Source organism: Canis aureus, chromosome 29, assembly GCF_053574225.1.
Source record: "Canis aureus isolate CA01 chromosome 29, VMU_Caureus_v.1.0, whole genome shotgun sequence".
NCBI classification, from domain to species: domain Eukaryota; kingdom Metazoa; phylum Chordata; class Mammalia; order Carnivora; family Canidae; genus Canis; species Canis aureus.
The window spans coordinates 17124314-17145000 of record NC_135639.1 but is presented as its reverse complement, the minus strand read 5'-3'; the positions used below and the strand labels follow the sequence as shown (position 1 = coordinate 17145000).

The 20687-nt window shown below is 45.9% G+C and overlaps 1 protein-coding gene across 19 annotated transcripts in view; it reads left to right on the top strand.

Annotated features, from left to right (window-relative positions):
• The window catches only part of TCF7L2 (transcription factor 7 like 2), a 199448-nt gene that overhangs the window by 161686 nt on the left and 17075 nt on the right, over positions 1-20687 (top strand). For 16 of the 19 annotated variants that reach the window (XM_077877594.1, XM_077877599.1, XM_077877600.1 and 13 more), the window contains 3 exons: positions 11808-11940; positions 14176-14278; positions 16224-16310. In XM_077877594.1, the coding sequence (XP_077733720.1) occupies positions 11808-11940; positions 14176-14278; positions 16224-16310 (323 nt within the window). Of the gene's footprint in view, positions 1-856; positions 995-11807; positions 11941-14175; positions 14279-16223; positions 16311-20687 lie in introns of those variants that run through there. The other 3 variants (XM_077877595.1, XM_077877598.1, XM_077877611.1) reach the window with 2 other exon arrangements.

Below are 20687 nucleotides of genomic sequence, written 5' to 3'. Positions count from 1 at the left end.
GAAGCTTACGTTCTTCTGCTTCCAGAGAGGTCAGTTGAAAATCTTTCCAGCACAGTCTTTTACTCTAGAAGGAAAAGAGGGTGTGTGTGCGTGTTTGGCAGACAAGGCCCTACCAAGTGTCACTCCCGTGTCACTGTGACAAGAAAATATACTTTCCCCCTCCCTCCTCCTCTGCAATGCAGCCCTCTCTCTCGAAGAAATTTGTTTTGAGGGATTTGACAATCTTGCAGATAAAGTGCCTGCCTACCGCATTCGGTTGATCATTTTCCCTCATGGCTGACCGTAATTTCTTAGCTACTCTTAGCGGTAGCTCTGTCCCTGCTGCCCAAGGTAACGGGTGAGGGAGGGGGACTTCGCTTAGGTGTCCTGGCTGGCTGGGGAGAATGGGCCTTCCCCCTCTCCTTCATGGATTTTGTAGTGGGAGAGATTAGAAACTAGAAGGAGGTTTTTTTGTTTTGTTGGTTTTGTTTTGTTTTTTAATTAAGATGAAAAAAAAATTCAGTCTGCAACCAGTTGAACTAGATGATTAGGTTTCTTTTTGCTGTGTTTCTTTATGTTTTCTTTCTTTTGGTTTTGGTTTTTGAGGGAGGATGTGTGTGGAAGGGGACGAATTAACAGAACAATGATGGGCAACGTGAGTGAGAACTCTGAGCGGTTTGAGTAAAACCAGGGCAGAAATTTGGAGCCTTCTCTATCTTTTAAGATGCTTTTTTCCAGCTCTTTAAGTGAAAGGCATAAAGGGAGGGAAGGCTGGGAGGAAGAAGAAAAGTGAGAAAAGCAGTCAGGGAGGAGAAAAAAGCTGGCCCAGTCCCATCTTGAAGGTACAGAGAAAGTTTTTTGTGAGGTGGAGAGAAAGAAGACCAAAGCTATTATGTACCCTAGGGATGCAGTTTTAGTGGGGATGGAAGATTTGAGTGGGAAGGGAGGCGCAGTGGCCTCCGGGCTCTCTCTCTTCCAGCAGTTGGGCGGTTGGCACCTCAATTTGAATTGCTGGGTGAGTAGTGGGGTGTGTGTGTGTGTGTGTGTGTGCGCGCGCGCGCGTGTGTGCGTTCGTGTCCTTGCTTATGGTCTTGACCATTAAACCTCTGCGCCTTTTTTTTCCCCCTCTTAATTCAGACGATGGGAAGACAAAAACAAAACCAAGAATAAATGGTCAGTTCACGCTGTGCCCTTTCACTATGTACTTTCCATAGCAGTGTTTTGGGGAGTGGGGAGAAAGAGTTAAAAAAAAAAAAAAAAGATGAGGAGAAGAGAAAGCTTGACTTTCATCACAGTCCTTAAGCTATATAGCAATGCAGAGCCTGCAGAGCCGGCTCCCCAAGTTCCAGTAAGCTGGGGATCCGGAAAGGGGTGGTGGGGTTTAGGATTTCTTTTAACAAATAAATTTTTCTCCTTCACCCACCAGGGTGGGCTCCATTGGAAGAAAGAGAAGGGAGAATGACGTTGCCTCAGAGAGGAGCATACTTTCAAAGCTTTGAACCGTCCGAACATTCAGGCTTTTACAGTAGCAGGGCTTGTGTAAACTGTATGTTTTCCTTTCATATTTAATGCTAACTTTCTGTTGCTCTGTCTTCAGTTGTATTTATTTTCAATCTCCAAATTTAGATGCCAGCCTTTTAGGGCTACAGGCTTGCTCTTGGGGTCTGTGTTTTTAAAACTTAATATAAAATGTGTTCTGGAAACCGGAGCAGGAGACCCATGGCAGCCCATTGTGGTGTTAATGATTAGGAAGAGGATCCTTTTGCAAGACCAGTTCGGGGCTTAGGTTACACTCCACTCTTCAACTGTTGGGTCAGATCCTTGCCACAGCTGTAAAGGCATTCTCGAATTTGGAGGTGATTTCTATGATGACTTTTATTACTATTTTTTTGTTGTTGAGTGGCCAAACACAGAAACCTTTGCAGTAGTCAGTCAGCTCTTAGATCTGATTTTTTTGGGGCGGAAGAAAAAACATGAAATCTACAGCAGACTTAGAAGAGTCCTTCTGTTTTCAAAATCAGGAATTAAATCCTAGATATCCAGTTAAAACTCGAAGTGGTAAATGCTTCTCTAGTCGAGCATGAAGGGATGACAGATGTATGTCTTGGGGTGCAACTTTTCTAGTTAACTCTACGATCATGTGAACTGTCCAGAGTCGTGGGGAAGACAGTACAAGCTGGCACTGCGAATGTCTAAGTTGTGTTGCCGTAAATTTCCCAACCCAGCCCAGTCTCCCTTTCTGAGATTCCTGAAAGGTTCCAGAGCTTTGTTTACTCAAATTACTTGGGTTACTTAATAGCAGTCCTGCTGCTTTGGTGGCCGCTCACCCTCCATTCTTGATGTCTCATGAGAAGGGAGTTGTTTGAAAGGGTGAATTCCCGACTCCAATGATACAGATATTATGATCTTTGTATTGTCACAACAGGCTGCTGCATCGGCATTTTCTGGAAGCAACAGAGCCTGCAACCTTATATTCTTAGGGAAACCTCCCTTTTGTGGTTTGGGGTTGGTGGGGGGCCTGGCCGAGAGCTATGGAATGGAATTCTTTCCTTCTGCAACATTTTGGAATGTGATGAAATCTTGCCATGCCCTCCAGATTACATACTTCCAGATTACATACTTCTGCACACATTTGAAGATTTTTTTTTTAATTGGACTTTGCCTGGGTCATTCCCTAGTTTCGTTAAACTTCCAACTCGTCAACTTGCTTTTAGAGGGGGTCGTGTCCTTTTCACGTGTATCATTTATTGAGACTGTAGGTAGGTATCCCTTAAAGGATGTCCACGTTTGGGACACTAAGAGGGCAAAATAGAGCAGAACAATGCACTACTACCTTTGGATCTGTCATTGGCTGAATTCCTGCTGAATCCAGGGTTTGGGGGGCATTTGTGTCCATTGGGCCACAGGAAAACATTCATCCCTCCTCTCCATTTGCCTGCTCTTTTCTAGGGAGAGATTCACCTGCTTTCTGAAGGAAACAGCTGTTTCAAAGAGCACTTATCAGACTCCATGTAACAGGCATGAATTTCAAATACAGTACCGTCTAGATTTGAAAGTTAGGCACAGAGTGTATTAGGAAAATAAAAGACGTTTTTATATAGCTGGTCATTGTAAATAAATTAGAAGGCTTGGTATCAGGTTTTGTTCACTACTTTCTTGAAATCCCCAGGATGTAATAACCATTATGTACTTAAAATTTACTCTAAATCAAAATTGGTGATTTCCTTTCCATTATATTCAGGAATCCCTAGATTTGGGGTTGTTGGGGTTTTTCGGAGGGGGGGAATGTAACCTGGAAATCATTATTTTTTTTTAAGTTGTTTTGAGAATTTGAGCTTTTGGATTTCTTCATTTGGAATAGGTTAGTTTTATTCCTGGCTCTGTTTTGAAAATCTGCTCTCCCAGAAACAGCTGTACCCTCTTACCCAATTCTCAAACATTCTGTGCAAACTTGGACACTCCACAAGATTGATTATGCTAACACTAATCATTTAATACTCAAGTAGTAGAGAAATATCTTGCAGGAGGTTGGAGGTTGCAAACTACTGGGAAATTTCTTAGGAGTGAAGTGGTTGGTTCTTCATTTCTGAGACCCGGTGGAGGATTAGGACAGTCAGAGGACCCCGTGGAGGATTAAGACAGTTAGAAGACCCCGTTGTGCCTGCTGCACCCCCTCACTGACCCCTGCCATGCTGTGGCATGCTCCCGGAGGGACATAGGCAGGAAGAAAATCCTGGGAACTCACTTGTCAGGGGCCAGCCTGGACCGGGCGGGCCAAGACTTAAGCTTGCAAGTGCTTTAAAGGTTAGTTGGGGGAAAGCACAATGGGATGCTTTCTTTTTATTGGGAAATAAATGAGAATGAGTGGAAATAAATTATGTTTAATGAACTTAACTGGAAGTAATTGTTCAAGAGCCTGTGAAAGCACAGCTTTGCTGGGTCGGCCCTTGGCTGCGGCTCTCACAAAGCCGAGCAGCTGGAGCACATCTTTATTTTCCAGGTTAAAATGTTCCCCTTCGTGTGCCCACTCCCCCACCCTGACACCTCCAGCCCCACTCCCAGCCTGCCCCTCCTCCTTTTGGGGGATTAAGAAAAGGTCATTAAGAGGAGAATTTGGCCCCCAGACCCTGAATGCTTGGCAATCTGTGTGGTGTGTTACCAGCTGGGTGGTTGTATTATGGCAGGAACCAGGGGAGAAAACAAAACAAAAAAAAGGCGGAGGGCTTAGGATGGTTTGAGTTAGTTCTGTGTATATGCATATGTGTGAGAGAATTTGGATGAAGATTGGCTGCACATTTATTCTCTCCCTGCCTGCCCTGCTCAGTCATTTCCCTGCACAAAGAATTTTTAATGCTTGTGTGAGTATGAGAAACTGTGAGTCTGCAGAATTTTGTAGAAGGCAGGGAGACTCTCTTCCTCTTCTTGCCGTCTCCATGGATTTGATTCTGGGGTTGCGGGAGGGTCCAGCCATCCAGTTTACCAGACAAACAAGGAGCACCCCGATGCCAGGCTCCCTCAGGCTCCAGCAGCTGTAATCTGGCAGCCTTGTGGTGGGCACAGAGTCCCCAGCAGCACGGGCCAGGTGAGTTAGGCCGCGTGCTGCAAAGGGTGGGTCTTTCTGCAACTCACAGGCGGACCTCCTTTCTCTCAACCACCTCCTTTCTCCGAGCAAAACTTGAACCCTGTGAAGCCTTCTCTCTTCCTTGTTCTTTTCAGCAGCAGTGCTCTTGCTATCAGTATAAGTTTTGTCCAGGGAAACAGTGTGCCATTAGCTGAGAGCAGGCCCTTCTGGAGGAGTAGCTCTCGACCTCCAGGGGACTCTGGGCGTTGGACGAGGGGTCCTAGCTGGGGGGCTTCTGGAGCTGTCATGGGGAGAGGTGCAGAGCAAAATGTCTGCAGAAGCCCATCTGGCCAAGGGTGGAAGCCTGTCTGCCACCCTTTACTCCTGTGTGTGTAGGAGCTTGGCAAGATGCAATAGCGAGATGTTCACTAGGTAAGTCGAGATGGACCCGTGTGTGCAGGCCTGGATCCAGGCTGCTGTGCATGTCTCCTGACGTTCTAGCAGCCGAAGTGTGTGCTCATTGTTGGGGGAATGGGTTTGTCAAGGCAAGAGGGCTACCTTCATTGACCATTCCACCACTCTCTGGTCCATCGCCTGAAAAAATAGGACTAGTTGAGTCACAGAGGGTTGTTGATGAGGAAGAAACAGCCCCTCCTTCATCTCCACCCCCTCCTCTCCAGCGGCGCTCTGTGGCTCCAGTGACGTGCAGCATCATGAAGGGTTTGCTAGTCACCATTGGCCTTGATGCAGCCGTAGTAAGCAGCAACCAGCAAAATGCATGGAGAAGAGCTAGCTTAGCAACCCATTTTTTAATGGAAACCCGGAATGAACAGTGTCCCTTCGTGAAGCTGATTTCAGCCCCTGGGAGGGCTGAGGAACCTAAGACCACTGAAGACCTTCCATATCCACCCTGGGGAGGGGAGAAGGCTGACAAATGCTCCTCTGTGCTGCTTTTGTTTTATTGTGCTGGGCTCCTCAAGGCACTTTCTGGCCCCATTTTTCTTCTGCAGAAAAGGAGAGCAATAGGGGAGTATTGAAGAGGAGGACCGGCGGAGAGGCCGGGGCCAGCAATGGCTCTATTTGTTTTCAACGTCTGCTGATTAATAGGTTGCGAGGTGAATGGCAAGCTTTCATTCCCTTTGGGTTCCCCACAGTTACAGAAGGTTGAGGGGTCGGGGTTAGAGGAGGGGTAGCAGGGAGATCTAGAAGTGCCTGAATCAATCTTTCATTTGCCGGGTTCCAAATCACGAGCAGCATTCGGACGGGTGTGTGGGCGCTTGGCGATGAGGGTGGCGGGGGCAAGTTGCTGAGCACTGTTGCTTAAGGGTTCTTGAGAGGTCAGAGGTCAGCCGCAGGGGCACCCTCTCCCGGCTCCCCGCACTGTAGTGGGATGAATATACTTCGGGTGGGTGGAAAGGTTTTGTGTGCTCTGAGGTTTGGTAAAGGATACCCCCCCCCTTTTATTCCCTTAATCATTTAACTATTAGGTGCTCAAAACCCATAGAGCATAATGACCAGAACTGGGTGAAGACTTTGCTCTGGGTAGCAGCCATCACTCCAGGTAGAAAACAGAAAGCCCTAATGATTTACGGTCAGATGAGGATTTTTGTTCCCTTTAAATAGATACTGTTTACTTCATTTAGTGGTTCAAGGTTTTTTAGCTGACTTTTTCTTTAGTTTCTTGTCAGCCAGAATTGATGGCGTGTGTTGTTTTTATCACCAGAACCCTGCTGGGCCCTGATCCTGGTTGCCTCTCTCTATTTGAGGTGCAGAAACATCCCATTAAATGTCTTTATCCCCCACCACCCATAATCAGCCACACGTTAGAAAATCCCCTGCTAAAAGTCCCTGGTGCTCTATGGCAGGGGAGTGTTCTCGCTGAGGCAGGGAGCCCTGAGCTACTCCTAACTTGCGGGGTTGGGTAGCAGGAGGCAGTATTTGCTGAAACTGGTCTAGGTTCCAGAGACTGGTGGGTGAAACTGTGAGGAAGAGATCCCTTTGTGAGTCCTGAAGCATCTCTGTCCAGTTGGCCCAGGCTCAGGTCATGGGATGCCACTCACCATTAGCATGGCAGTGAACCCTATCCCAGCATCAGTCTCTGCAGACACCAGGGGGTGGTGGAGTCAGGCAGGTGAGTGTGCAGACCTTCCCAAGGCACATGGCCTGGGACGCCTACTGTGTGGCACTAATAAGAAACTCCAGCTACTTCGTAGGTGTGTTACGAGGACTTAATATTTAGTATATCCTACTCAACACCAAGGCAGGTACAGTAGCAAGGCTGCATTCAAAGGTGGCAGCGGTGAGCCGTGCTGCGGTTGACTGTGGAGCTTCAGGACCAGCAGCTACTCGGTGCTCCTCTCTCCTCAGATCATCTAGACGAAGGGTTCTAGGTGACTCTGGGAGTGAGTGCCAGGTGCTGATGGAGTGGGTGTATATGGGCAACTGTAGCATATCTCCCGGACCTTACATGGAATATTTTATTCATGTTTGCTGTTTTTGTGGCTCAGAGATTCCTAGTGTTCATAATATTCCTCAAGGGTTAGATACTAGTAACTAGGCTTTCCATGCAAGTTGCCGTGACCACTGCCACCCCGACCTCGAATGTTGTTAGTTAGCTGTCGCTGGAGAGCATGATCTCTCTCTCTCTCTCTCTCTGTCTCTCTCTCTCTCTCTCTCTCTCTCACACACACACACACACACACACACACACACACCAGGTAGTTTTGAAGACCTACTTGATATTTAGGGAAAGGTAGTTACCGAAAAGGTACCTGGTTCTGTGTTGTAGTTGTTTGCCTCAAATAGTGGACTCTGTCTGTCAAAAGATAAAAGGGGGAGAGATGCATATTTCCTGCTGTTTATCCCACCAGTACTCCCAGCATAGAGTATTGCTTTCATTTAGATTCCCTGGGTCATTTCTGGAAGGTTGTGTGTGTCCTTCCCCCAGGAAAGGTATTTTTCACAGTTGAGTTTTCTTAGGATGGTAACAGTTATGAACACAATCCTTTAAGACCTCTTTAAAGAAGTGGGCACTGATGGTCAGGAAGGGGAAGGTCTAAGGGACATTGGCTTTTTGGGTTGGTTAGTGCTTCACTTACATGAACTCTTACTTGTTCAAGGCCCTCTGCCTGATTCTGGAAAGGCCTTTGGTCATATCTAGCTATTACTGTTTAACTTTAAACTCCTCTGCGGTCATTCTTCTTTGGTGACATGATAAAGTGATGGTTTTTCTCAAAAGAGATTAAAAAATATATTTATTAATATCACTTTTTTTTAAAAGAGCATGTACTTGTGAGGTGACCACAAAACATCCATACACTCTAGCCCTACAATGAACATCTTGTTTGTGAAATAAGACGTGCAGCCTGTGGATCCATTTCCCATCTGAGACTTTAATGAGAACATACTAGCGGGACGGCCAGCCCTACCTTCACTGAGCACTCCTCATTAGTACTCACTGGACAGTATTTTTCAAAGCTTCTTTATATTGCATGTGTACAGCTCTGTGCCAGGCCCAGTGTTGAGCATTGTTACAGGCGTGAGCCATAATTTGCACAATGATGCTCTGAAGTTGACCCCTGTTCTCATTTGGAGTTTGCAGAGAGAGGATGAAGCTCCTGAAACAGGTTGCACAGCTAGACTGGTCAGTTATAATTTCAGTCTAGTCTTCCTTACATTCATAGCCCTCACTCTTGGTCACGGTGTACATGCTAGGGGCCTCTAAAACCACTTTTAAGGTACTGTACTAATAAAGTATAAGACCAGCTGGTTTCTGAAGGCCTATCCAGCTTTGTTGTATGATTCTAAGTAGACTCCATTTTAGTGAATGTATCTGTGAGACTGGTCCTGTCCTTCTCTTCTTCTGATGCTGTAATTGGAATTTAGTGGATCTTTGGCAGCTTTTGAGTCTCACCACTGCCACATACAAACTGGGCATGACAGGGGAGAGAAAGTTCTAGAAGACACAGTCTTAGTCCTTCAGGAACTTAGCTACACTGGGACCAAGAAAGGTACATACGTGACTCTAGCATGGACATGATGTAAAATAGCAAGAAAAGGACCCTGGAGTCCTGAGAGTGGAGAGATGGGCATTTTCAAGAGTAACATCCTCCCAAGCATAGCAGCAGTCCAGGTACAGGCAGCGCGTGTGGGAATCATGCCTAGACCCTGGTTTCTGTGGGTATGACTGCATGCCTTCCTCCTGCTTACTTGGGAACCAGCCAGTCTGGAGAGATGTGTGGTTCCCTAGCCACCTGCCTGGACTACAGTCACAATCAGAGAAGAGAAACACGTCCCAAGAGGGCTCCCATATTCCCTTCCTAAAGCTGGGTAGCAGTGGCTTCGAATCTACCCCCTTCCATATTATAGAGCTTGACTGGACAGGAAAAAACCTGTTGGCTAGGCTCGAGTGTACAAAATGGTATGAAGGTGATGGTGTCTGACTTGTGTCAGAATGACCTTCATACATGGTTCTAAGAGGAAGAGGGGGAAATTAACTTTTGAATCCTACACCCAGTGGACACTGTTGCACAGATTCTGTCTTCATCCTTTGCTAGACAAGTAGAGAAAGGTTTTCCCCACGTTTCCTGTTAGTCCTGCTTGGAAGGCAGCCATGGAATTTGTGCATCTGAACTGTAGACAGAACTGTGCCATCGGGCAGCTTCTCCATAACGATAAAATAATAAATAACGGGAATAGTAAACCACCATTCCTATGCTTACCATGTGGTAGGTTCTGTACTAAGTTCTTCCCATGGATTTTCTTGAGATCTAGGATTCGTGATTAGGACCCAGGCCTCTTAACCTTTATGCTTGTCTGTGCACATGTGGTTCTTTGGTCTCCGGGTCATGACTGAACAGATAGAGCTGCCACCTGTCGCCCTCAATAGGCCAAGTCAAGATGCCTGGGTCCTGAGCTCAGGCCTACTGCGTCAGGTTCCGAGGATCAGGTATTGAGATTCGTAACAAGCATCCTGAGAGAAGCTTGAGCCAGCCAGTGCCAAGAACTGTAGGCTCCACTCCCACTACCGGGCCCTCATACCCCCATCCTTTGCTTCCTTCCATTGCTTATGGTGGTCCCTCAACCTCTCAGCGACTGTCTTCCCTGCTTTGGGTTATCTGTGGTTCCTCCTAACTCCTCTCCTAGCTTTTCCGCACTTAGTTTAAACCATCTGGAACTGGTCTGCCTTCTTTCATTTCAGAAGGTGTGTATCTTTCCAACCAAATAAAAACATTTCTGGAAAGTGGCAGTACTCCTTTTCCTTTCCTCCTGCGGGTCTTCACGCCCTCTGCCTAGGTTCTGTCCCTTCCTCTCCCTCGCTCTCCTTTTCTTCCTCCTCTCCACCCCAGCATACAGTAAGAGTCCATTTGATGGTTACTTTTCAATTTGTCCTAAACAGATATGTTCCCCCCAAAAAGAATCCTCAGTGCATGTCCGTAAGATGCTGGTTCTGGCCCTGGGGCAGCAGCCCTTCACTCTGCTGGCTTTGGCCTTGCCCAGACCTTCATGGCTGCTAGGGAAGTGTTACCCAAGCTCCCTTAGCTTTGGTGCTTTTCATTTCAGTGCTTTGATTGCAAACTGGTAATTCACAGCATAAGGCTCTTTGAGCAACTAGCTAGTCTCCTCTGAAAGTGTCCAGTTGTTTATGGGCATCGTTAAACCAGGCTATTGCAAGTGTCGACTTCTTTTTCTGTAGTTTTGTTTTGTTTTTGTTTTTTTTTTCTGGAGCACATGGAAGAAGGCCATATTTTCCTTTCCGAACATGCTCGTGAAAGTTAGAAGCCCCTTTTAGAGATGCCTTCCCCACAATTAACTGGGGTGAGAAATATTCTTTCTATGTTTATACCCCTTCCTTATTCATTAAAAAACAAACAAACAAACAAAAAAAAGGGCCAAGAAGGAAAACGTAAAGCGAACTTAACTGCTCGGTGGTCCCTGAACTCAAGAGGCACTAGTGGGCAGCATTGAAACCTCACTTCTTTCCTTGTAATGCAATTCCTTTTCCTTGATGTTAATGCAAGTTGTGCCTTCCTAAAAGTAATAAAAGGAAATGAAGACACGTTCTGAAATGAAACTTGACTCTAATCCATTCATCATCTAATACTAGCCTCTTTATCTTCGCTGGTACCTAATCTGGTTAAATGTCCCTGTTGTAGGATTTTAGTGAAAATCCTCTATGGGGAATAGGGTTTTTTTGCAATTGGATTACTCTCAGTAAATGGCCCAGTAGTTCGCTTGTTTCAGCTTCCATTTTTTCTTTGTGATCTTGCTGGGCTAAGTTACAGCACCGCATAGTGGAGGGGGTGGGGTGGACTGAGAGGGGTGTGGGAGGGAGGAGGTGAAGAATTTGGGAAGGTCTGGTCATGGCAACTAGAAAAATCTTTAAAACGCTTTTCTTTTTTTCCTGCTCTATCTACCCTTCTTGAACATATAAATGCCTGTACTTTGTTTGCTAGAACTGCCCGTTTCTAAATTGCACACCTTTTATTAGCCCGATTTATCATCATTCAGTTAATTTATTAGTGTTCCCCCATGACTTCCTAATGAAATTCCTAATGAATTCGGGGCTGCTGTGATCTGCATAAAATATGCAGGTGCTTGCCTGGCAGTTTAGGGCTTTCTGGTAAAGTTCACACCCCCAACCAGACCAGGAGTGGGGCTTTTCATCCATCCTGTCTGGGAAGGATTGTGGCCTGCCCGCTGCTTCCCAGGGGTGGGGAGCGATTAGGAGCCCGCGATGGTAGATAGGGAGGCTGGGTAGCTGGGATTTGGGTCCTCCCGGGTTTCTTGTAAAGGAAGGTTTTCCTAGCCTGTTTGCCTCCTGAAGGTCCCTCTGCTGGGGCCCTGGGGTCAGAGACACCCCCCCTTCACCCCTTGCAGGAACCCAGTGGCCTGGTAGATTAAAGTCCCCACTTCCGATGTAGCTGCCCATTGGAAAAGCGCACAGTCGGGGTCCATGATGGGGTGGTGGTGCAGGAGGTGTTTTCAAAGCCAGGCCCCGTAGGGAGGGAAACAGGGAAGCATGTCTACCGTGAGAGCGTTCCTTATAAATATCGGTTATTGTAATCCATGGATTGGGGTCAGGGCTGTGGGTAGAATCCAGCACCTCTTACAAACTCTGGGAGGGAGGGAGAGCAGGGCGGAGGGCGGAAGGGCATGGGCCAGCCCCCTACTCGCTGGGGGGGGGTTGGGGGGGCAGTGTTCAGAAGTCTCATCAGTTACCAGGAGCCAGCTTGACAGTGTCCTCCTCTGTCTCTCCTGCCCACAGTCGAACAAAGTGCCCGTCGTGCAGCACCCTCACCATGTTCACCCTCTCACGCCGCTCATCACGTACAGCAATGAGCACTTCACCCCGGGAAACCCACCTCCACACTTACCAGCTGACGTAGACCCCAAAACAGGTAGGCCGTGCACATGGTACCAAGAGGGTGTGCTGGGTCTGGGGCCGTCTCACCTGCTGGGGAGGGATGGGGGGCAGAGAATGGGGGCTCCTGTTCCTCTCCTGGGTGCTGAGAAGAAAGCTCTTTGGGGAGGCCAGAGCCTGATGATGGAGTAGCTTCTCCTCTCCTTAGGGGAAGTCCATGTGTAGTGCTAACCATTATTCTAGATCTCCCAATACCCCAGAGGGCCTGGCTGTGAATCTTGCACTGTTTTTCAGGGGTAGCTTTTAAGTAACTCCAAGAGCCACAAACAGACTTGGAGGCAGTTATAGTTGTGGAGGCATCTCGTAGCCTCCCTCTCAGCAAGTTGGGAATACGGGAGCCCTTCCAGCATGGCTCCCCAACCAAAGCCCTGGTTCCCTCAGCAGCCAAGGGAACCAGTCACTTGATGATGATTTACTGGTCTAGCCTCTAGAGGCCACAGCACTGGGTCCTGCGTTGTCTTTGCTGATTTCGGTTCTTGTTCCCCTACAGTATCCTGGGTATCACCAAGTCCATTATACAAATGTGAAAACCAAGTCCATGGTGGAACAACCAATAGAGTCTCAGGCAGATGGGGCCATGTCATCCTTCAGCCTTTATACTTTCCCCCCTCCTTTTCATCCCATGTACTCACCGAGTACAGCGTTACTTGTAGCCCACCCTGTAACAAGATTTCAAGCAAGCCTCCGGCTACCGCTCCTAGAGGGGTAGTCCTGGGAGAGCAGTGAAGGCCAGGCCAGGCTGGGCAGTACACTGGCTGGGGTTTCTCTAACCAGCTAGTTAATTAGAAGGATGAATTCTAAATGGCTATTCCGTGTCACTTCGTCAGAGGGGATTGTTTGGTGTTGAGCTGAGGTAGATTGCCCGTTCATGCAGACTTTGCTGCCCCTGAATGAAGCCACACATTAGCTGGTTTTCACCAGCTTCTGAGCCCCCTTTGTGCTCCGGGGGACCCAGCCTGGTGCTTGGATGGCTGGAGCAGGCCGCCAGCGGGCCCCAGGCTCTGCAAGTGAATGGCAGCATCAACGTCTCATTTAAATAATGGTAGTACAGGGAATAGCTTTTAAATGGTTATCGTAAAACATATGATTAACGTCTGCAGACTGTTTACTTTTCCTCTGCGAACATTCTTTCAAGTGTGCAAATGGCTTGGTGTAGGGTCCAAGACCAGCTAATCTGTTTGGTTTTTGTAATAGAGAGAAAGCAATGTCTGCATGAAAATGTCACCCAGGGAGACTTAACTTACAGATTAAAAGCTTCCTGAATGAATTAAAAAAAAAAATGGAATAGTTTTCATCCACAGACGTGCAGCTCATTACCTCCAGTACTGTGTTAATTCTGTAGCATTGTTCGTTTTCTTCCCCTTCAGCTCTTTAGATCAGTTCCTCGGTGTCAGAATTGCTCCCAGCGCTCTTGCTTTTCTCAGAATTGATTACAGGATGTGCTCCTGTGGGATAAGTAAGTGTGCAGTGGCATGGGCCTTCAGGGTGTGCTCAGGTGTGTCATGTGTGCGTTCCTAGCTCTCATGATGCAGGACTACCTACCTGGTCAGCAAGCAGGTAGGGCTGATTCTTCCAGGTGACACTTCCAGACGGTTAGGTTCTAGAGTGGAGCCTGCCAGGCCTCCGGCCTACTGGTCTGCTCAGTTCAAGATCTACCCTGGGCAAGAGTCCATGCCTTGTCGTGAAATTCTGCCACAGCTCATCCTCTAAGCTGAGGTGGACATTTCTAGAGGAGTTAACCTTTTTTTTTTTGAAAGCAGGCAAGAGTAACCCTTCGAAAAGCCGAAACTTATAAGGCGTATTAGAAACCTAGAGGAATAAGTCTCATGCAGACAAGTCATTAGAATTAAAAGGAGTGGAGGCCCAAGTCAGGAGGGCAGAGGATTTATATGACCTGATCACCTACTGGTGCCAAGCCTTCAGATTTTTCTTTAATTTTCAATAATCACTCGGATCCCGTAAGGCAGAAGTAACCCAAAGCGGCATTTACCCCAAGTACCCATCCACCTCCAGTGAGATAAACCAATTTATCAAGGTAGGGTGGGGAGAGATAGTGAACAGAACTTACCCACAACGATCATGGTCACGGAAGGAATCTCGCGCTAGCGTCAAAGAAGAGAAGTCTCCGTCCTCCTTTACTGATTCCCATCCCCTGGCAGTTTCTCTTTCCTTCTCTCCTCCTTTGTACCTAAAATGCCACTTCTTCTCCCAGGAATCCCACGGCCTCCGCACCCTCCAGATATATCTCCGTATTACCCGCTATCGCCTGGCACCGTAGGACAAATCCCCCATCCGCTAGGATGGTTAGTACCACAGTAAGGAGTTCCATTTTTTAATTCCCTTTTTGTTTCTTACATGGGCATGCTTATTATTTATCGTGTGTGTGTGTGTGTGTGTTTCAGAAGATGGGTGGTGAGCAAGGGCTGCAGGGAGGAGGGGCATGTAGGGAAGATGCTTACGAAGGTGCCCTGTGGGAAGCAGGCCCTCGGATGGGCCATGTAGGAAAAAGGTTATTGATACTTAGCATTATGAACCCACAGTCCCCAAAGACTCTAGGCTTCTCTCTGAACAAAAGTGTCCTTAAGATACTTTGGAAACTATAGAGGCTCTGAGGGCTTCTATCAAAGGAAGCTGATCATGGCTCTTCTGCTGGTGGCAGCCCAGCCTGGGGTCCTGTTGGTTTGAAGCAGCCTGGGCCGGAGAACAGGCATAATGTCATTTTGAAATCCAGGGGTGAGAGTGGGGGGTTATTCTCTCAGAATCCCCTCACCCTGTCATCTGAACCGTGACTCCCAAGGTTGGCAACAGAAGTGGAAAGTGCACTCTGTCTGTTGTCTCAACAGACAGAGTGCAACCAGCATCTCTCTGAGATTCTTGGTTCACCTAATTATGGGGGGCGGGGTGGGGGATCTGGAATCCCTACTCCAGCATGTGGGTCCTTCCTGAGTGCCAGCCAAGGCTCCTGGCAGTGTGCAGGGCACCAAACTGCCTTTTACGATTTGTCTTCCTGTCACCCAGCCTTGCTTTTATAGTACTAGCCATTAACCTTCCTTAGACAACTTTAAAAATGTGTGTTTCAAAGCCAGAGTAGAAAGGCCTTTAATGCATAAGCATATGGTGCATGAGTATGCATGTGTGTATGCATATTAATAGCTGTTTTGTGATTGCATTTTTGTGTATGTGTTTCTCCATGTTTATCAGTGATCTCTACTCCAAAAAACAAGGACAATTTGTTGTCTTAACAGGAATACATCCTGGTAAAAGTCAGAATTTGGGGTCTTGGGGAAGACACACCCTTTGATAGCCTTACAGAAGATATGGTTTTGAAGTAGTTCACCTAGTATTTCTCTAGTTGAACAGACTCTACCTTGTTTTGTGAAAAACAGCCTGTATTATGAAGTAGCTGTACAAAATACCAACCATGGGTGTACTTTCTGTTTATTTTTTGCTCCTTTCATTTTGTTTTGGAGGGTAGACCTGGACATGAGCTTGTGTCCCATTCCTTCCTCAGAAAATGGGGCCATTCCTCGAATGGTTCTCTGTTATCCCTTGCCCCGTACAGCTGATGGGTAGATATTTGAAAGCTAGATAAAAAGGAATAGCCAACTCAGACAACCCTCTGTCAGAAAAAGTTGTGTGTCTTTCATGAGGATGCTATTTTGCATGTTGCTGTATTTTTTAATTATTGTAATGAGGTGTGATTGTCTATTGGTTACCCACAATTCTTCTTGGGGACTCTCCCCCCGGTAACTCTTGTCAACACTTGTTAATTTGACAAAAGGCTACAAATTAAGCTCTGTTAATTTAATGTTTTCTCACCGAGATCTAAATACCGAAAGAGGCCCAAAGCGTAACTGAAGTCCTTTGATTCACTGTACTTTATTTTGGTATAAATTTACATTCATTATTGTTTTCCTTTGGATGTGTAGCCCTCAATTAGTGTGATGGCTCCATTAAAGCAAGCGAGACTTCGCCTTTAATTATTACAACAAAACACCTAGTTTCAGCTTGGGGAGAGGGTCTCTATTGACATAAGCAGAGGTTATAAAATTTAATTAGCCATTCCTATCAGATTTATGGCATTCAAATTGTTCTGTGTTTCTTCCCTTTGATCCTTCCTGTACAATCCCCAAGATTTTTGTTCTGATCAAATGAGAATAAAGCTTACTGTGCAGAGAGAACTTTCCCTTTTTATTCTTTTTCTTTTCCCCACCCCCACCCTTGTTTGCACTCTCTTACTCTGTACTCCCCTCTTCATAGGCAAGGTCAGCCAGTGTACCCAATCACGACAGGAGGATTCCGTCACCCTTACCCCACAGCTCTGACCGTCAACGCTTCCATGTCCAGGTGAGTTCCAAGCACCAGGGCCTCCATCCAAGTCAACCATGGGTGGCTTCTTGGAAAGTTTTCTAGGTAGCTCCCAGGCCATCCAGAGGCTGCTCCTTCATGGAGTTCTAATGGTCTAGGACCGATAGGGCATTAGGCTTGAGTCCTAGAAAATACTGAAAAGTTAATCTGAACTTCTAAGGTAGGTGATGTCAAAATTTTGAGATTGAATTTTGGAATCAACGTAGCAAGTGGCTTTTTTTTTTTTTTTTTTTAAATAACTGAAGAAGGCAGGAAGAAGTTTAGTTAGGACACACGGAACTTTTTAAAATGTTGTTTCTGTCTTGTCCTGTACTGGGTAAGAAAGGAAAGGGTGGAGATAATTTTATGATTATGTAAAAGAGAGTTTGAGAAAAGGGTGTGGTCTTTTAACAATTCAGCATCTTCTCTGTCAACAAGGAGGGACACCCCGTGCCCAAACACACCCCTCTCTAAAGTAGCACTGCCCCCCAGAGAATTATAAAGGGAGCCCCATATGGAATTTGAAGTTTTTAAGTAGCCAAAGGTTAAAGGAGGCAGGGGGGAAGCCCAGGTGAAATTCTTTTTAATGATCTATTTTATTCAACCTAATATTTTCCAAATATTATCATTTTGACATGTTAGCACTGTAAAGCAACTTTTAATGAGATTTTACACTCTGTTTTGTACTTTGTTTTTGAAATCTGGTATGCATTTTATAAAATGTTGAGTATACCTAACAGCACATCTCAATTTGGACCGGCCACATTTCACATACTCAAAAGCTATATGCGGCTGGTGGGTATCACACTGGCCTTTGAGCTCTAAATCTTGGAAAGTTAAAAAAAAAAAAAAATCATGTGTGCAGAACAAGAATTTGAAAGGAACCCATCAAATAACCAGCAAAGAATTCCTACACCCTGACAAAGGACATAATGATTTTACTTTCCTTCATAGGGGAGCATCTTCAACTTCTAATTTAAATATTTTGGGTAACAAACTCCACCCTGACTTCTCATACCTTGTATGAAATATTTTACTGTGTTTATTTGGATAAAAATGGTAACTTCTTCATTTAAAAAAAGTTGTGTGTGTGTGTGTGCACGTGCACGCACATGCATTCATATATCTTTAAGCACATAAATAAATGTGTCATACACACATACCCACATACGTATACCTGGATCTTTGTAATCCTCCGTTCTCCTTTTCCTCTCTCTAATTAATTCTGGCTAATTTTTCAGTGAGTGCTAGTTTATTTACAAACCGGTTGGCAGCAGTAGGTTTAAGTAGTCACTAATCGCTCCTAATGATAGTTTTATTTTCTGTTCATCTGATTTTCAGTCAAGTTAATTAAATCGGTGGAGGTTTAGACTTTCCTGATGGGCTACAACAAGTAATCCATTTTGATGATGTCCCATAATTAAATCAGCATGCATTACATGGCAGGGATGCTGTCCCTAGCATCTTTTCCTAATCTCTGTAGTCCGTATGGGAACCCAAGGCCAGAGGGAGGGTTGGAGAGACAGGACAAGACAGTCCCTTTTCCTGCTTACAAAACAGTAATTTTGGTGGGGGAAAGAGTAAAAATCCCTTCCAGTTAGAAAAACAAGCTATAGTCCACCTACCATTTGTAATTACGCCACGAAGATCACCTAATTTTAAAGATCCAGTCTCCGAGTGTGACAAATGATCCCAGTTTCAAAATCCACACCAATATTGGTTAGGTGGGAAAATGCTTGAGCATTCTGTTCTCCAGCGAGAGGAGGAAGGTTATGTTCATTAAATAATGTCATCACAACCTTGCAAAGCATGAGAACGAATTGGGAGTCTCCCAGGAGGGGAGCTGCTTCAGAGCAGCCCTAATCCACAGCTCATCTTCCCTGCAAGCCAGCGTTTATATCATGCACCTGATTGTTTTGCATGTTTGTTTATTCGATGCGTTCTGGAGGTTAAAAGCAGTGAAGTAATCGTAGGATAGGGATTGGGGTTAAGCTTATCGATTGAATTATCATTAGGAGGTTAGTCGATGATTTAGAGGTGGGCAAGGGGGTGGAGGAGAGGAAGGAAACAGTGGGAGGAAAGGTTAGGGGCTCGAGGTACAGGGGGGAAGGCCGCCGATTCCCCAGGTAGGCCTTATGAAAGGTAGCTAGTTAAAAAGCGTATACAGCAAATTAAATACATTATTGTGGTAATGGGGCGACAGAAGTATAGGTCTATTATACTTATGGCAGTTATAGGAAATGTAGGCAGCTTGCCCTGTTCCAGAACACCCTTTGATATTCATTCTATTCAGCAGCGGGGCCAGGACTTCTCAGAATTAAGTGATGGGTCATTATACTTTAAACACCATGGAGAAGCCTAGATTGGCAATTAAACAGCTCTTGCTGACACTCACTTGTGCCACCCTGTGACCCCCTTTAGATTGAGATGTTGGAGCTCCGGGCCCTCAGCCTGCTAAATTGGTGCAAGGCTCTTCTCCTGACGAGAGCGGGCTCTGAAATCTGCCGGCTTCAAAGGGAGAGAGATCATGTATAAACCATAATGTGGGTGCACCGTGGCTCACAAAAAATAAGGCAGGAAGAGATGAAATGTTACAAGTGCAAGGGGGAAAATGAGAGAATAATGACAAACCTAATGCAACTCAAAGCAGGATTGTTGCACAGGAAAATGCATCCCACTGCTTGTGCATAAAATCAAGGCCGGCAGATGACATCCAGTTAACAGAAACGCGTCAACAGTGAAGTAAAGTGAGAGTGAGCAAGAGAGGAGCCCCTGAGACAGCCAGAAACAAAAATTAGTTGTCCTTAACAAGTTAAGGTTCATCATTATATTCTGGCTCGGAGCCATAAAAGCAGACGGGGGTATATAATGAGCTGCTTAGAATTTTTAGGGTGTTTATTGCATTTCATGAAATAGTTGTCTGCAGAAAGGAATTTCTTAAGCAAAGGTATGCATGTAGCCACCCCTTCCCCCCAACACCCCATTTCTTTCTCTGCTGTACGTTTTTCAGATACATGAATATGTGTCTAGGCATGTGAACTTGGAAGCGTTGGTTCCCCACGGCCTGCGCTGGACATTTTGCCCCCCACACCCCAAAATGTACTCAAACTGTGGTAGCTGCCTGTCGGCGCATGTGCACACCTCCCCACACAGTGTTTTTGTCTCTCCCCCTCTCCCCCTTCTCTCTCTCTGTCTGTCTCTCTCTGTCTCTCTCATGTCTGTACACATATTCTCATTCAGCAAGAAGAGAACATATGTATTTGAGGAATGTCAAGCCTTTAAAATTCACAGTAAAAGCTGCCACTCCACCCACCGCTTCACCCAAGGGCTTCCAAGAACACATGTTCTTAAGTTATGTTTCCTCAGAGGCCCTTGTGCAGTGGGAAGGAACAGGGTGTAACATGGGAGCCCAAGTGCCTCCCGAGGGTTTGCTTTTCATTTTCTCTGGGAAGGGGAATGGGGATTGTTTGTTTTCTTTTTCTTTCTCTTAGGCTCTTCCCTCCCTCCCTCCCTCCCTCCCTCCCTTCCTTCCTTCCTTCCTTCCCTTCTTCCTTCTATATACCCTAAAGGATTTAAATGTTTCTTATTTTACAAAATCATGTCATTGTTACCAAACTTTGATACCTTTGATACGGGCTTAAATTTGTAAAAGGTAGTGGCAGGAGAGGGCCACATCAGGATGAAATTTCTGAGTCAAATGTCCACTATGAGTCTGGGCCCTTTCAGAAATCTGCATTATTCATTGATATTTTCTCCATTGATCTATGCAGATTGTTAGTGGGTTTTTTTGTTTTGTTTTACCATTGTTCAGATTAACATTTGCTACATTATTTGGGTGAAATGGAAACTTTTCATATCCAGTCCATATATGAAAAGAACCTTATACATGCAGGATCCACTTGAAATCACTATCTCAGGGCACTCCCAGTGCCCACCAGAACTGGCCGCCTGGAGAGCAGGTCTTCGTTCTCTGGATGCTTATGTGAGACCATTTTGGTTTGAATTAATTAAGAAAGCATCAACTGCTTTATCTGAGTTCTCCTTCCCATGAACAGCGCCCCACCTGCTCACTTGCCCAACCTGGGCACATTGGAGCCTGGACACTGCCATTTTGTTTTCTTTCAGGGTCCTTTTTTGCATCTATCTCACCCTCCTATTCTCTATGGTAATATACCTTCTTTTAAGAAGGGTGATTCTTGTAACCCAATACAAATCATAGTGACTCCAAGCATATCAGAAAACGTGAAAGCTGTTTGATCCAGTTGTCAGTTCACAGATGGGCCAAGGTGAACATTTTAAAATTAGCTCTTTATGTTCTAGTGAGTTTGCATGGTAAGGAAATGCTAATTCAGGGCCTAAGCGGGGCGGGGGGGAGGG